Source organism: Rhineura floridana, chromosome 11 (genome assembly GCF_030035675.1).
Source record: "Rhineura floridana isolate rRhiFlo1 chromosome 11, rRhiFlo1.hap2, whole genome shotgun sequence".
Taxonomy (NCBI): domain Eukaryota; kingdom Metazoa; phylum Chordata; class Lepidosauria; order Squamata; family Rhineuridae; genus Rhineura; species Rhineura floridana.
In genome coordinates, this window is record NC_084490.1 from 34,521,152 (window position 1) to 34,537,831 (window position 16,680).

The 16,680-nt window shown below is 42.6% G+C and overlaps 1 protein-coding gene across 1 annotated transcript; it reads left to right on the plus strand.

Annotated features, from left to right (window-relative positions):
- The first annotated feature begins 6,153 nt into the window (after window positions 1-6,153).
- LOC133367889 (olfactory receptor 13G1-like) lies at window positions 6,154-10,724 on the plus strand. The gene is made up of 3 exons (XM_061591975.1): window positions 6,154-6,159; window positions 7,221-8,148; window positions 10,696-10,724. Exons 1-3 carry the CDS (start codon window positions 6,154-6,156, stop codon window positions 10,722-10,724), a joined length of 963 nt encoding a protein of 320 aa, XP_061447959.1.
- Window positions 10,725-16,680: the final 5,956 nt, after the last annotated feature.

Consider the following 16,680-nt stretch of genomic DNA (forward strand, 5'->3'; position numbering starts at 1 on the left):
GAGTGATGACACTTCCCTGCTGGGAGACCTCAGGTACCTCACCAGTTCCTCCTCAGCAGTGTCCACTGCTGACTTCTTGCCCTGGGGCAGAAAGTTAAAGAAGTCATCTTCTAAGTCATCTCCTTCCTGGTCTTTATCTGAAGACTGATCACTGTCCTCATTAAGTACACCCATCTTTATTTCAGCTTTCAACAAGGCTTCCATTGTGTATCTAAGAAAGAGAGAGGATATGTTAACACATATATGTTAGGAAACCATCATCTGCTCTTCATTTCCTGATGCTTGTCATGTCCCCTGGTTCAGGGTCCAGCCTGAGCCTGTGGATGATGACATGGAAGTGGTTGCTATATATGCCACAGCACCCATTCGGTTTGCAAGAGTTTCTCTCATGTGGCATGCTCTCTTCTCAATTCTGTCTCTCAGAGTCTTGGCATATATGATGGTGAGATCTTTGGGGAGTCCAATGCGAACCAGATTAATGAATGATGGTTTGTCCACAGTCTGAAGTGGTAATGTCTCCTCTACAATGAAATCAATGATTCTCCTGTCGAGATTGCTCTGGGTGACAGGCTCCCTGCCAGATCCCCACCTCTCAAGGGTTGTCTGCTGCTGCTTCAGCATTTTGGGAGGAGGGGTGTCATGCATTGGTTCAGGAAGGCCACGTCTCCTTGCCTTTATTGCTTCTTCAATTGCTCTCAGCTTCTCAGGGTGTGCCCTCTGAGGAAGAAGAACAAAGCATGAATCCAAGAAAAAATGGAAGAGGAACTTCACAATTTAAACATAAATAGACAATGGACACTCTTTGAGGACCAGCATGACAAAGGAGGCTTACCTCAAAATGTTTCTTCACATTGGATGAGGAGGAAACAGCTGATCTCAGATTTTTGATCCTTGGAAGGCAGTAATTGCATCGTACAACAACATTTTTCCCACTCTGGCTCACAAATGTACAAGCTTTCTCAAAGCCAAACCATGGTACTTGCTGTTCTGCAGATGTGGCTGTGGGCAACTGGCACTGCTTCATGCCCTCCTCCTCCTCATGCACAGGGCCTCCTTTCTGAACCTCACTTTCTAGTTTTGCCTCCTCAGGATCAACAAGCTGTGACTCAAGTGGCCGCACTAACTGACTGCTGCTCTCAGCAGCAAAACCTGCAACAGGCGCCTCTGTAGTAAACAAGAGATAATGCTCCTATATGGGTGAACTTCAGCTGTGATGTGCCCCCATCTCTTCCCCATGCTGCAAGATCCCCCAGTCAGAGTGGAAGTAAGCAGGTCGATAGCACAATTAAAAGAGATCCTATTTGCATCATTTTTGCTCACTGAATAACCCTGCCTGGGCCAGTCTAACCTACTATCTCACAGGGTTGTTGTGAGAACAAAATGAGACTAGGGTTCAAATCCCCACATAGCCATGAAGCTCATTGGGTGACCTTGGGCCAGTCACTGCCTCTCAGCCTCATGAAAACCCTATTCATAGGGTCACCATAAGTTGGAATCAACTTGAAGGCGGTACATATATTTTTTATTTTGAATATGATGATTATGATAATAAATATGCAGCATTTCAAATTAATTCTGTATGAGAAGCATTCCATGCCAAGCTTGGAAAACCAAGGATGAGGTATAAAATGTAGACAAAAATACTTTTGACAAAATGCCGTTTATCTTTTATATCTATATCTATAATTAGCAATACAGCTGAATGATGTATGTAAAGTATTTTTTTCTTTCCCTTTTCTTTTTTATTAATATTTTAGTACTACTGCTAAAGTTCTGATGAAAGAATAAAGCATTCATTAGCCAAATTCAAATGATTAGAACACATCACATAAATTCCACTGAAGTTGGAGTTTTTGCCATAGAAAATGAAAAAAATATAACCTATGATAGCCCAATAGACAATCAGAACTAATATAAAACCCTATTGCTTCTCATTTGCAAATCTTGCAAGATCTAAGGTAACTCTAGATCATGTGAGTTCAGGTGATGCATGTTATGTACATTTGTATAGATATTAGCAGAGATTGTCAACAGTCTATAATGCTTGTGTGTGCCAATGTGTGCGTTTGTGGCAGGCTTTTACCCTGCACTGAGATCACTGAGACTTAAGACTTAGTAAAATATGAAAAGCTATTTTATTTATAGAAATACATAGTAGATAGGAAAGGCATACCTAGTTCTAAGTAACTAACTTGGAGGCGCAACACCCAGGGTTGGGAGTTGCCCTCACTGCCCCTTCTTCATGTGTACTGGAGAGTGACAGAATAGGGCTAGAAGCAAATAGAAAGCAAAAATGGAAAGTAGGGTAACTTCTAAAGAAATACTCCCCTTTATATCTCTCCTTTCTTTCTTTCTGTATATATATATATTTATTTATATTTATATATATCCTGCCCTTCCTCGCAGTAGGAGCCCAGGGCGGCACTGACAGTGGTTGACCTTCACTTCCTAAAAAGCAGTAATGATGAAACCCCTCAACATTGCCTAATGCAGCCTGTGCAGCTTTGGCTGTTCATCTTATTGAAGCTTACTTGAGCTTCTGCTTTTTGCACCTGCACATTATTTTCTAGACAGCAATTGTGTTGCAGCGACTGCACCACACAGCCTGAGACTTCTCTCCTCCTTGCTTTGGTCACCACATGGCAATGTCATCAAGAAAAGGCTTGCACATAAATACACATAAATACATAAATACACAAGCCTGGGCTGTGATGAGAACAGATTAATCTCAACTCTGAAATTCACTGTATGCGAACTGAACGGTACTTGTCTTCCTGGTCAAATGATTTTTTTTTAAAAAAAAAAACCAACTCTAGGGCTACAAGCTTTAATTTTCAGCAGATTAATTAACTAAAAGGAGAGTTGATTAATTTTTATTGGTAAGAATGAGTTTTAATATGAGACACTTGTTTATTGTTTTTAGAGTAATTTTGTGTGTTACTGTACTGGGGAATGCATGAAACAATAACAAAAATCAGCCTTGATTTTTTTTAACTGTGTGCCCTAGAGCTTCTGTATTGAATTCTTCATTGTCTTTAAAAGGAGTTCAAGACAATTATATTCTGGAAATTCTCATAGATTTGAAGTCTTGGTGATAAGCAAATCAATTAAAATGTAATTGATCAATTTATTGAAAGGGAGAGGATTAATCAGTTAAACATTTTAATTTTACATTGCCCAGATATTCAGCTGCAATAAATGGATTTTTTTCAACAAGAGGTGATCTTCACAGGTACCCCACCTGGCGATGCTGTTGGAGAGAATGGGGTTTACAGGAGTTGTCTCTCTCTGGGACTGGGAATCTCTCTCTTTCTCACAGAACATGAGTTTGAGAGCTGGGGGACTGAGAGGAGGAGCTGCGAGGACCCTACTTCTTACCTCATCTCTGCCAAGAACAAAAAAATGAGCCTTAAGCCATTTATTATACGCCTAATGATTTTTTATTTTTATTATTATTATTATTACTGAGACAGTTTTTGTCCCACATACAATTCAGTCTTGTGATTAAACAGGACAAAAATACAAATAAAAAGAAAGATGGAGTTCAAATAAATATACAATAAAAAGCTAGCCGACATTTTAAAAGGCAGGAGTGCTCTGTCTGGATAAATACAGCACACGGGTATGCATGGGAACAAGGGGGAGAGTTCAAAAAGGGGGGGAAGGAAGAGAAGTAGGCCAAAGATTTAGAAGTGCTTTGTGATTGATGGAGGGGGTAGCAAATGTCCTATCTGATACGCTTGTGAGAGTCAGAGAGAGAACACATCTTTAAAAAGAGTGTTGTTTCTCTTTTGGGACAGGCAACTAACTCTTACCCAGAGCTAAGAAAAACCTTGGTTAAAAGTTAGTGAGCCCAGCTTCATCCCATCACTCTGGCAATGGAGGTGGCATGATGTGAGCAATGCCTGGCCCTGCATAGCATAACCATTTTTGTCTTGTCCTGGATCCAGATCAAAGCTTTGGAAAGTGGTTTAAAATTCAGAGGCTGGGAAAGGGAGGGGTTTGCTTGCCAGAGCAGGGCAGCTCTATTTCTTCACAGTTGGAGTGGAAGGGTCAGGAAGGCCCCCCAACCCCTGGGCAGACGGGCAGCGAAGGGGGTGCAGAGGAGCAGGAGGGAAACAACCCCTCCCCCAAACTCACTGAGGAAATGGGGAGGGGGGCACCCCCCACCCAAACTCTGTGGGAGCCAAGCAGGTTGAAGCCATGCCAAAGTGCCTCTGAGCCTGTGCAGAGGACTTCACCCCTCCCCAGCCTGGGGGGGCAGAAGGTGCTGCGGAGGCAGCAGCGAGGCAAGGAGAGGCAGTGTGGATGGCAGGGGGCACAAGCAGTGCTGGGGGGAGCAGGACATGCAAGGAGGACGGCAGGATGCGTGAGGGAGCGCACGCGCGCGCACACACACACACACACACACACACACACAAATCATCGTCACTCACTTCCACAGCTCTTCACCATTCTGCTGCTGCCTTCTCCTCCGTTGTCCTTCCTTGTCCTGGCTTTTTCCTCCAGTGTCCATTTTTTCTCTCTTAGACGCTAGTGCTCCACAATCCCCTGCCTATTCACCTCTTCCCTCGTGCCTCCTAACACAGATCACGAGGGAAGAGAGAGTCTGCGCAGAGGTCCAATGTGAGCGCAGAGCTTGGAAAAGTTACTTTTTTGAACTGCAACTCCCATCAGCCCCAGCCAGTGGCCATGCTGGCTGGGGCTGATGGGAGTTGCAGTTCAAAAAAGTAACTTTTCCAAGGTCTGCCCACATGTCTTGTGCTCACCAATCGCAGCCAGGAGCTGAAGACTTCCCCTTGTTCCCGCCCCCAAGTAATCATCGTCACTCACCTCCACAGCTCTTCACCATTCTGCTGCTGCCTTCTCTTCCGTTGCCCTTGCCCTGGCTTCCTCCAGCATCCATGTTTTCTCTCTTTTTTTGAACTGCAACTCCCATCAGCCCCAGCCAGTGGCCATGCTGGCTGGGGCTGATGGGAGTTGCAGTTCAAAAAAGTAACTTTTCCAAGCTCTGGCCACATGTCTTGTGTTCACCAATCACAGCCAGGAGCTGAAGACTTCCCCTTGTTCCCGCCCCCAAGTAACGTCCAGCCTAACGTGGAAACGTTTAAGTCGCAGCTGAAAAGTAGGGGAATTACTAGTTGTTCCGTTACTTGCCAAATGTAATGGAATTACCCACTCGTTATTTAAAATTGTAATGAATTACAAGTAACTCGTTATTTTTAACGAGTTACTTCCAAGCTCTGGTGGATCCACAGGTGACTTGCAAGCCCTGCAGGCTCACACTAGCTAAGACATAATGTGGGGACCATTCCCCACCAGCTAGAGTGGCTGAAGGGTCCATAAATCAGGGTTCTTGGAGGGTCTGCAGAGCTTCAATTCCATTGGATCCAAATCTGCCAGCACTCTATCCCTGCAATATGAAAATACCCAGTTTCAGAGCTTTCTGCTTGATACTGCCAGGGCAAGAACTTTCAGTGGTCGCTGTCTGCTTTCCTGGGCTCCTCTCTGGTGTAGGTCATTGAAGGGATAAACTAGTCATGAACATTCTAGCCATCATCATTGGGAGGTTATGCTCTAAGTCTTCCAAATATGTAAGCTATAGGCCTTCATTTTACACATACAATATAATGCTACAATTGCACATGTTACCAAATTCTTCCAAGCTACACAGCAAGTGGATTGGATTGTGAAAGACCAACACAATTTGTGTTTGCATTTTGACAAATTTGCAGGGCAGTCCAATATATCAGAGAGGAGGGCAGGTCTCCTGCTCCCCTGGTGCATTCACGATAGCTGCCCAATTTCCCTGCTTTTTAAAGTTCGATAGAAATATCTGTGGGCTATAGGTACATTCTTAAAACGCAAGGTTTTTTGCCTATTAGTGAATAACTTCCTAATGATATCTCAAATGTCTTTTTCCCAGTGGCACAGCTATGTTATATATAGAAGGTGTTCAAAGCTGCTAACTGGTATAGTTCAGAAAGGGAGTGTGTCTTTAAGAGGATTGATGTAACACTCACACACCCCCATCAGACTGATGGCACACAATTGACTTTGGTGCTCTTCTGTAGCCAAATGATAAATCAGAAAATAATTCTAAGCAAAAATTAGGAGTTGGGAGAAGTTTTGGAAGGTCAACAACTTACAGTAATGAAGGTAAGTGTTTCATTTCATCATTATCCTCAGCCTGAACACCCTACAAGATACTGCATCTAGCTGTTTAGACTCTCACTAATGTTTGTTAAGCTAAACTTAAAGATGCTGCTTGTGAGATTTAAACTGGAAAAATTCAATAAAGTTCTATAAAATGGAGAATATTTCTGGAAACGATTAAGCAGAAATTTCCAAGAGACAGGAAGAGACCTCCAAATATTGGAGGCTTCTCAACAGGGCAAAGGTACTCTGGTTCCAACATTTTGCTTTATAAGAACTTTTAAAAAATCCTTATGAATGAAGCATTCAGCAAATTTTCTACAACTTCTTGATATTTGTAAAAAACCATAGGGCCTGAGTAATCCGTATGTTGCAAATAAAATGTTTTTTTGAGATGGATTGAATCCGCAGGCCACATAATAAAATATGCTATTTATAGTGAACACATATGACGAGCAATGGTAATTTCAAACATGATTAATTCAAAATGTTATTTTTTGCATTGTAAACAGAACAAAGACTCAGTAAGCCACATATTATCGATGGTGGAAATGTGGCTGAGGGGGCCTCCAGAGTGTCATAATTTTTTATCACACACTGCCGAATTCAGGTTACACAATTAAAGCTGATTTGGTGCTCTTGCACAACAATCCAATGTCTCCTTTAAATCAGAATGTTTGTAAAAAGGAAAGTGATGAGTAAATGGGAAAGTGTGGATTTTGTTTTGATGCAACACAATATAACCTCTCCACAAACAAATCAGAATGAATGCTAAATAAATAGGTAGCCCAGGCTAACAGTCCCCAAAACTTTGCAAATATATCTCAAGAATTCTAAATGAACAGAAGGTCTGCATGTGAACTGAATGTGAAGTAATCCAAGTTATTTTGTGGTAGAATATTTAATGTTTTCTCATTCGTTTCCTGTGATCTAAAAAAGACTGATAATGTCAGCAGCTGCCTATTTTTAACCACAGAAAGAGAGAGAGAGAGAAGAAGGGATGGACAGAGAATGAAGGAAGGAGACAGATGAATGAACTAACAAAATACTATTTATCTATCTAGGTCTTCAGCATCAAACTCATTGAAATAAGGAACCAGTCAGCTGTATTCATGCTGAGTGGTTTAACAAGTTCACCTGAACTGCAGACACTTCTCTTTCCATTCTTCATATTCATATACGCCATGGCACTGGCAGGGAACTCCCTCCTCATCTTTACCATATGTACTTGCAGGAAACTCCACACTCCCATGTACTTCCTGCTCATCAATTTGTCCTTAGTGAATGTATTCTCCATCTCAGTTACAACTCCTAAGTTGCTCCAGACTCTTTGGACCCACAGAAAGATCATCTCTTTTTATGGATGCATCGCTCAAGTGTATTTGTTCATATGGCTATTGGTAACAGAACTTCTGATTCTCACATGTATGGCTTTTGACCGCTATGCTGCTATCTGTCAACCTTTACGGTATACAAACATCATGAGGAAGGAAGTGTGTGTTAGCATTGCCACTGGAGTGTGGGTCATAGGGATGATCAATTCTGCAGTTCATGCTGGACTTGTGCTGCAACTGTCTTTCTGCAACTCTAACATCATCAATCATTTCTTCTGTGATTTACCCCCGCTTTTAAAACTCTCATGTTCTGACACCAGCCTGAATGAGACTATGGCTTTTGTGGCAGATGTGGTCTTTGGGATCAGTAGCTGTGGGTTGACCTTAACTTCTTATTGTTTTATTCTGAGAGCTATCTTCCGGATTCATTCCACTGAAGGGAAGAAGAAAGCTTTTTCCACATGTTCCTCACATCTAATTGTAGTTAGTTTTTATTTTTCCACCGTCATCTACACATACATCAGGCCCACCTCTGTCTACTCTCTAGACAAAGACAAGGTCATTTCTCTCCTTTATTCAGTGGTACCCCCAGTTGTTAACCCTGTCATATATTCTTTGAGAAACAAGGAAGTTAAAGATTCACTCAAGGCAATTATTGGTAGGGGGAGGCTGTTCCCAAGAACTCAAGACTGATATCTAAAAAACTAAGATATCTCAGTTAAGTAACAAATAAACCAAAATAATTGAAAATGGTTAATTGCAAAGTGTTCTACTGTACCACACTAATTAATATGAATTGATGTGTAGGGAGAGATTTTTCAGACAATACATTTGGAAAAGAGATCAATCTTGAAGCATACAATGCATGCATATAGTATATTGTGAGTTATGAAGTGAGTTATCACACATGCCATAGCTTTTTTCTCTTACAATGTATTAATTACCATATGTACCCTTCCTCTTCATCAGTCCAGTTCCATTGAACTGCCAGCTTTATGCAGTTTTCATTAAATGCTGTTGTGATCAAAAAATTGGACCCTTTTTGGAACCGAAACTTCCATACCTCACCTGGGATTTCTCTGCTTAGATCTGTGTTCTGTTTGCCCATATATCTACGTATGTTTGTTCTATGTAGTTTGGTAATTTTTTGTATGTTGGCTTGCTTAATTTTATTTTATATTTATTGAGATGTTATCATTAGTTTATTCTATGACTATTTACATTTTGTTACATTTTTTTTAACTGTGAGGGTAAATTATGTAATTTTTCCATGGAAATGTGGCATATAAACAAATTGTGATGATAATTTTGAGCCACATGTGAGAGGTTATGTTTTGTAAGCCACATTGAATAAGGAATTGGCAATGAGTGGCATATTACAGTCATATCATGCTTGTTTTCCATGGAGATGGTACGACAGTCAGTCCATAACATCTCTTGTTAAAATGATCCCAGGTAACAGGATTGTGAAAGAGCTCTATTTGAGATGTTAGAGGACCACTGCTATTGATATTAGACAATACTGGACTAGATGAACCAATGCCTTGATACAGGTTCAGTGTCCATCATCATCATCAGTTCCCTGTACCTGCTCCCATACTTGGGAGCAGAGCAAAACAGAGCTGCCTATGGAGCCCAATAGGTAAAAGTTATCACAACAAAGGACCAGGAAAGACTAGGAGGCTTATTAACTCTCAGGAAATCCTCCTCTTTTCTGGTCACATGCTTGGTCCCAATGCGTACCTGGTCCCTCTCTGGTGTTTCCCTTCTCCCAAATAGACTCTTGACATCAAAGCCTTCTAGCTGCTCTGTGAGCACTCCTCCATCTACTGTGGAGTTCTTACCAGGCCTGACACTGCCTCCACTTTAGGGTGGGGGGGAGGCTGCAGATGAAAGAGGAAAGTCCAAAGCCAACCTATGTGTGGGAGTCAGATGGGGTATGTGGGATCGACAGGAGTGCCAGGCAAGGAGTCTCTGGGGCTGGGTTACTCATGCTCCTTAACTGTGACAGCAGGCTCCTCAGAATTCCAGGTGGCACTGTGGGTTTCTGTGGAGTCCCACTCCTCTTCCTTCAGTGAACCCCTCCCATCTCCAGGAGACATAGTCAATGGGACTCCACTCCACTCAGTTGACTTCCTGCTTTGCTATCTGTTGGTAGAGGTGTTGGAAGTACAACAGTAGCAGTCATTAAGGCATAGTTCTGTTATTGGTCTGGATGAGGAAGCGTTTTGGCAGTTGGAAAGTGTGGTTCCAAAGGAGTTTTCCTCCTGTGTAGTATTGAAGCTTGGAACTCAGACAAACTTCTGTTTTATTTCTCCTCACATTTGCTAGGCACTTCCAGGATAAAATCTTTAGCATCCTCCAGGACTTAGACTCCAGTGTTATAGCAGATGAATCAAGCGAGGTATCCAGAGCACAGCCGTATCACAATTTCTTGGATGAGTTTCAGTTGGTGCAGCTTGAGGATGTTGACAAGGTGCTTGGGCAGGTTCATGCAACCACTTCTGTGCTGGATCCTTGCCCTTCTTGGCTAATAAAAGCTAGCAGGGATAGAACAGCCGACTGGGCCAGGGAGGTGATTAATGCCTCTCTGTGAGAGGGGGTGGTCCCTGGCTGCCTGAAAGAGGCAGTAGTGAGTCCATTCCTGAAGAGACCCTCCCTGGACCCAGAAAATCTTAATAACTGTAGGCCAGTAGCAAATGTTCCATTCCTGGGCAAGGTCCTTGAATGAGTGGTTGCAAGCCAGCTCCAGACACTCTTGGATGAGACCGATTATCTGGATCCATTTCAGTCAGGTTTCAGGCCTGTTTTTTGCACAGAAATTGTCTTGGTCGCCCTGTATGATGACCTCTGTCGGGAGAGAGACAGGGGGAGTGTGACTTTGATTCTCCTTGATCTCTCAGCGGCTTTCAATACCATCAACCATGGTATCCTTCTGGAGAGACTGGCTGAGTTGGGAGTGGGCGGTACTGCATTACAGTGGTTCTCTTCCTACTTGGCAGGTCACCTCCAGAAGGTGGTGCTTGGGCAACATTGCTCAGTACCCTGGACTCTCCAGTATGGGTTCTGCAGGGGTCAGTTCTGGCCCCCATGCTGTTCAACATCTACATGAAACCATTGGGTGCGGTCATCCGGAACTCTGGAGTGAGTTGCCATCAGCTTGCTGATGACATGCAGCTCTACTTCTTCTTTTCATCTTCTTCAGGTGAGGCTGTCAACGTGCTGAACCGGTGACTAGCTGTGAGAATGGACTGGATGAGGGCTAATAAACTGAGGCTCAATCCAGACAAGACAGATGCTGCTTGTGGGTGGTTCTTCTGACCAGATAGTGGATGTCCAACCTGTCCTGGATGGGGTTGCACTTCCCCTGGAAGAGCAGGTTCGTAGCTTGTGGGTTCTCCTAGAATCATCTCTGTCACTTGAGGCTCAGGTAGCCTCGGTGGCACGGAGTGCCTTCTACCAACTTCGGTTGGTAGCCCAGCTACATCCCTATCTGGACAGGGATAACCTGGCTTCAGTTGTCCATGCTCTGTTTACCTCCAAATTAGATCACTGCAATTCACTGTATGTGGGGCTGCCTTTGAAGACGGTTCGGAAACTGCAGCTTGTGCAAAATGCAGCAGCCAGATTGGTAACAGGGACCAGATGGTTCAAACATATAAAACCAATTCTGGCCCACTTGGATTGGCTGCCTGTATGTTTCCGAGCTCAATTCAAGGTGCTGGTTTTGACCTATAATAATAAGAAATTTTATTTGCTTAAAGCTATATAGCCACTGCAAAAAAGGTTAAAAAAGATAAAATAAAAGGAGTTAAAATAAACAATACAAAAAACATGATACATGATTTACATGAAATATATACAAAAATACCTTGTTAGGTAAAACACATCTGGCATCCAGTCTTAGGAAATTATATACATAAAAGATATACATCTGTAGAATGTGTCCGTAAAGAGGGTAACTCCTTGCATCCTTTTAAAAATAATTAACTCAGATCACCTCTGCATTATTTGTAACTTTAGCTCTGATCTTCCTAGCCGCCGATGCAAAGTTAGCTATCCGAGTAGTCACATATTTATCCATGTCGACTAATAGGGAGGCAATTTGTTCTAAAACCAGTCTATCCAGCAGGTTAGAAATAATGGGGGCAAGAAATTTATTTCTAGGATCCTTATATAACGGACATCTTAAGAGATAATGACCAGTATCCTCTACTCCCATATGGCAAATACACACCCGAGAATTGAAGGGGATCTTATTATAACGGCCCTCTAGAATGGCTGTGGGCATCGTTTGAAAGCGGAGCACCATAAATGATATTCTCAACCAAGGGGAGGGGAGGAAAGAAAGATAGGATTCCATATGGAATGTTGTCTTAAACCAGGAATACCAAAGGGACAAGGGTGATAGAAAGGCCAAATAGAGTGTCCACCTTTGGGCATATAGAAGAATCCTTTCTTTGAGCAGTCTTCTGGCCTTTGGAGAGTAACGGGAAGGTAAGGAGACAATAGAGATCCCATAAACAGCCAGTTTAGATTTGGCTCGATCAATCCAAGAGGAGTGATGGGGTGAATGCAACTGTTCCAAAAGACACTTTTTGGGTAAACAGGAGTTATCCATCCCAGCTAGGCGCAACCAATAGGACGCCAAGGCTATGTGGGTGTATGCCTCCAATGGGTGGGATCCCATCTCCAGCCTTAAAAAGGGGAAAGGGGTACCAGGAGGGGTAGCCAAAATAGACCTAAGAAAGCCGTTCTGGACTTTCTCTAGCTGGGGGGTAAAGCTGTAACCCCAGATCTTTGCCCCATAGAGAAGTTGGGGAATGATTTTCTTATTAAAAATTTCCAGAGCAGGAGGGACCAGTCTGCCACCTTTACTATGGAAGAAGCGGCATAATTGGTGGACAGAGCAGGTAGCCTTCAGCCTAGCTGCATTACAGTGGAGATTCCAAGATAGATTTGAGGAAAAATTCATGCCCAGGTAGCAATAACTCCGTTGTTCTTGGATTATTTTATCGTTTAGTCTCCATATGTGTTTGGAACTTTTGTTTCCAAACACAACTACTTTTGTCTTTGTATAATTTATATGGAGACACTCTTTTGAGCAGAAAAGGCCTAAACTGTGCAACAATCTCCTCATTCCAATTTGGGTCATTGAGATGAGGGCCAAATCATCCGCATATAACAAAACAGATAGTTTGGTTGATAAAATAGACGGAGGAAAGAACATTGGGCCTGATAATTCCTTAACAATGCTATTCACATAAAAATTGAAAAGAAAAGGTGCTAATAAACATCCCTGTCTAACTCCCTGGGAGGTGTGAATTATCTCAGAAAGAAGACCATTTGCTCCCAATCTCACTCTTAGGGAAGTTTCACGGTGCAGAATTTATAATAGCATAAATAGTCTTTTATCTATGTTAGTTTCGCCGAGTTTCTGCCAAAGGCGCCCCCTATCAACCCGATCAAAGGCAGCAGAAAAGTCTACAAATGCCACAAACAATTCTTTTCTTTTGTGGAATGCGTATTTTTGAATGAGGTGAAAAAGAACATAGCATTGATCCACTGTGGATTTACCTTTGGAAAATCCTGCTTGTTCTGGGGCAATGATGTCATTCTCAGAAGCCCATCTGTTAAGTTTCATTAAAATATACCTAGAATAGAGTTTGGAAGCAACATCCAATAAACTGATTGGTCTAAAGTTGCTGGGATCTGATTTGGCACCATTTTTATAAATTGGCACCACTGTGCTAGTTCGCCAGCCATTGGGGATAGCTCCATGGGCGTTAATAAAGGTAAATAATTTAGCAAATATAGGAGCCCACCATTCGGGGTTAGACTTAAAAAGCTCTGCCGGAATCATATCCTCACCTGGAGCCTTATTGGTTTTCAACATAAAAATTAAGGAAACAACCTCATCAGACGAGACTGGGTCCCACTCTGGGTAACCGTTTAGGGCACTAACAAACGGTATTGGTGTTATTTGAGGATAAGATGAGGGGTCATTATATAACCTGGAATAAAAGACTTTCCATTGTCTGATGTTATCTGGTTGTCAATATCATGACGCTCCAGCCTCAGGCCCTTGGAGACCAGGTCCCAGAATTTAGAGGCATTATACTCTGAAGCGGCGAGACCAAGTTCCCTCCAGTGCTGTTGCACATAGCTGGCTTTTTTGTTGTTAAGAAGCTTTTTATAGGACCGTCTATAAAACGGATAAGCCTTAAATTTCACTGGTGACTCATCCCGCCTGAAAGCTCTGATGGCCGTACTTAAACTACGTTTTGCTAATATACAATGATTATCAAACCACCCGGGCTTCTTCTGTGTGACAGGTTTGGTGGTAACCAACAGGGGCCTTAACATTAGAACAAGGGAATCATATAATTGAAGAGAAACATTGGTAGTTAAGAAACGATCTCTCAAGTCCAGCATCCGAGGGGAATTTAAAAAGAGAGTAAGGGACTCATTCAATTTCCCACTCCAGTGGATCCTTCTTTCTCCCTGTGATACAAGGGGACCAGGCCGAAAATAAGTACTAGGTGGGAGGTAAAGTGAAATAGAAAAAAGAGCATATATGGGCATATGGTCACTCTCCGGTCTTGAAATGACCTCAAAAGATTTTATTAGGGGGATAAGAGAATTGGAGAGGGCCATATAATCAATTACACTCCTTCCCCAAGGACCAAGGAAGGTATGTGCAGTTGATTCGGGAAATAAATCAGAACCGTTGCAAATTAGAAACTGAAATTTATATATTAATGTAAAGAAAGAAAGCCCAGCAGAATTTATAACTCTGTCTGAGGAATTCCTGTAAGGGAGGACTGATAAATAGTCCGAAGACAGTCCCAATTTACTACCAATGGTCAGATTATTTGAACCCACCCTTGCATTGAAATCGCCAGTAAGCATTAAGAGGGGATCCTGGTACTGTTGATGTATCAGCAACAACACCTGCTCAAGATCCAACCACATGGTGCTACGGGCCTCATCTAAATGGGCCTTGGGAGATGGGGGAACATATACATTAATCACAATTATTTCAGGTGACTCAGGCCACGAGATTTTCAAAATAAGGATGTTTTTAGATGTGGACACATTAATCTCTGAAGCTGTTGGGTTCCAGTCTACCGAAATCAGAGTGGCCAAACCACCCTGAGGCCTACCCCCCTTAGAGGAGATAATAGCAGGGATAGAAAACACGACATAACCAGGGAGGGAAGGAAAGGGTAGGGAGGAAACCCAGGATTCTTGAATACATACAATCTGAAAGCACCTGCAAAACTCGATAAAATCCCGGTCGGCCAGCTTGGACAGCCAGCCAGCTACATTCCATGAAATGACGGTGAGAGGGGGCGGAGCTTGACTCACTTTGGGAGCCATATGTCAAGGGGAAATAAACCCCTCTTGATGGATTTCCACATCACAACTCAAAGTAGAGTTATAAACATTTGGTCCATTCAAGGGTGGGAGAAGGGAAGGAGGCGTTTGGTTAGAGGTGTAATCTTTGGATGGTGAGCCTAATCCAAAGTCCTCCAGATATCTAAATGGTGCCCTCCTTCCTTGTAGGTTTTAAGCAGATTTTGCAGTTTGTTTATAATGTCCCGCTGGGCGTAATCAGAAAATGTATGAAAGTTGGCTACTAGCTCCTCCTCACCTTCACAGGAGAAAAGAAAGGATGCAGACTCTAAATCATCTGTATTCGGCTCATCGGCCGAAGACTTAGGCAGGCTCATGGGCAATGGTGTAGGCGATGAGGTGGAAACAGTAATTATTTCGTCCATGACAATGAATTTGCTACTGCTGGATGAATCTAGATCGAAGGAGCCTGATTTATTCTGAGACCTAGAAGGAAAAAATTCAGAAATGTCCATCGAGGTAATAACTCCAGGGTTCTGGTTTTGAGTTTATAAAGAATCCTGTGTGGGCCAAGGAACAATAGGGGCCCTCATAGGGCTTCCATCCAATGGATGGAACTTGTCATTTGGTTGAGCGGCTGTTAAAATAGAAGCTGTTTGGCGTTGGGACATACCCAAGGGATGGGGTTGCGCCTGGTTGAGAAAATGTCTTTGAACAGAAATCCCTTGCTTGAGTAACTTGGGCCTACAAACCAGTAGTAAATTAGCCGTCACTTGGAATCGAAAGGTAAGTAAAACCGACAATTTTGTAGGTATATTCGGAAGAAATTCAACTTGTATAATGTCCTCCAGTGTAATGAATGTCAAGTTCATGACTTGTAGGACTTTATAGATGTACACTTTCTTGTTGACATTATAATGTTTAATACTATGGTCGGGGAGATTGAGTAGGGCTATTGAATTCCGGTCATATTTTAAAAGCCAATATTTCGCATCCCCAATTGGCGGAGAGGGCTTGGTAGAATAATCTTTAACCACTTGCCTTTCCAAGCACGGTCCTCTTGTAGATGGCCCATAAGATAACTGTGCAGAGGTCTGAGGAAGATGGAGCAATTCACTATGTGGTGCAGTCGTAGTGACTTGAGAGGAAACTGTGCAAGAGGGACAATCCTTTGTCTGACCATTAGGAGGCAGTGTTTCTAACAATTTAAACAGTTTCCGAAAGTCCATTTTCTTGCCTTTAGGATGTTTGTACCTCTTGATGTTCTTAGGTTTTTTGCCTTTTGGTGCAGCTTTAATTTTCTGTTTACGTTTCTGGTTATTGACCAGAGCTGAAGAAGATACTGGGTTTGTAGCAACAGAGTTATTAGGCTTCATCATTAGAGCTATCTTGGCAAATTCCTGAGTCAGGGTTCTTAATAAGCCATTTGTCTCTGAAATAAAGGTTTTGATACAAGTTATTTCGCTTGAGGCGATCGCCAACTGAGTATTCAAATGTAAATAGTCAGGCTGAGATAGAGACTGTCTCACACCATCACCTTCCATAGGGGTAGTCTCTGAGTAAGAAAGGGGGTGGGGTGGGTGAAGGCCTTGACAGCTTAAGAAGCTCAGGGATTCATGTATGTCCGTCGCCAGGGAGGGTAGGGGAATCCTATAAGAACCTCCTCTGATGCAGGGTTGAGAGTTTGATTGAAGTTCTCCCCGGCCCAATTCTACCGCCAAGTTTGTATTTTTGCCTGGAGGCTGCTCAGAAATCTTATATGTGTCTCTGAGGTCCAGTGACCAATCTGTCTCGACTCCAGAGGGAGAAGAAAGTAAGCTAGAATTAATAA

Excerpts from the sequence above, each read along its gene's own strand:
- LOC133367889 (XM_061591975.1), top strand. Across the intron at positions 8,149-10,695 it reads TTCACTCAAGGCAATTATTG|GTGAGGCTGTCAACGTGCTG; the intron begins GTAGGGGGAGGC and ends CATCTTCTTCAG.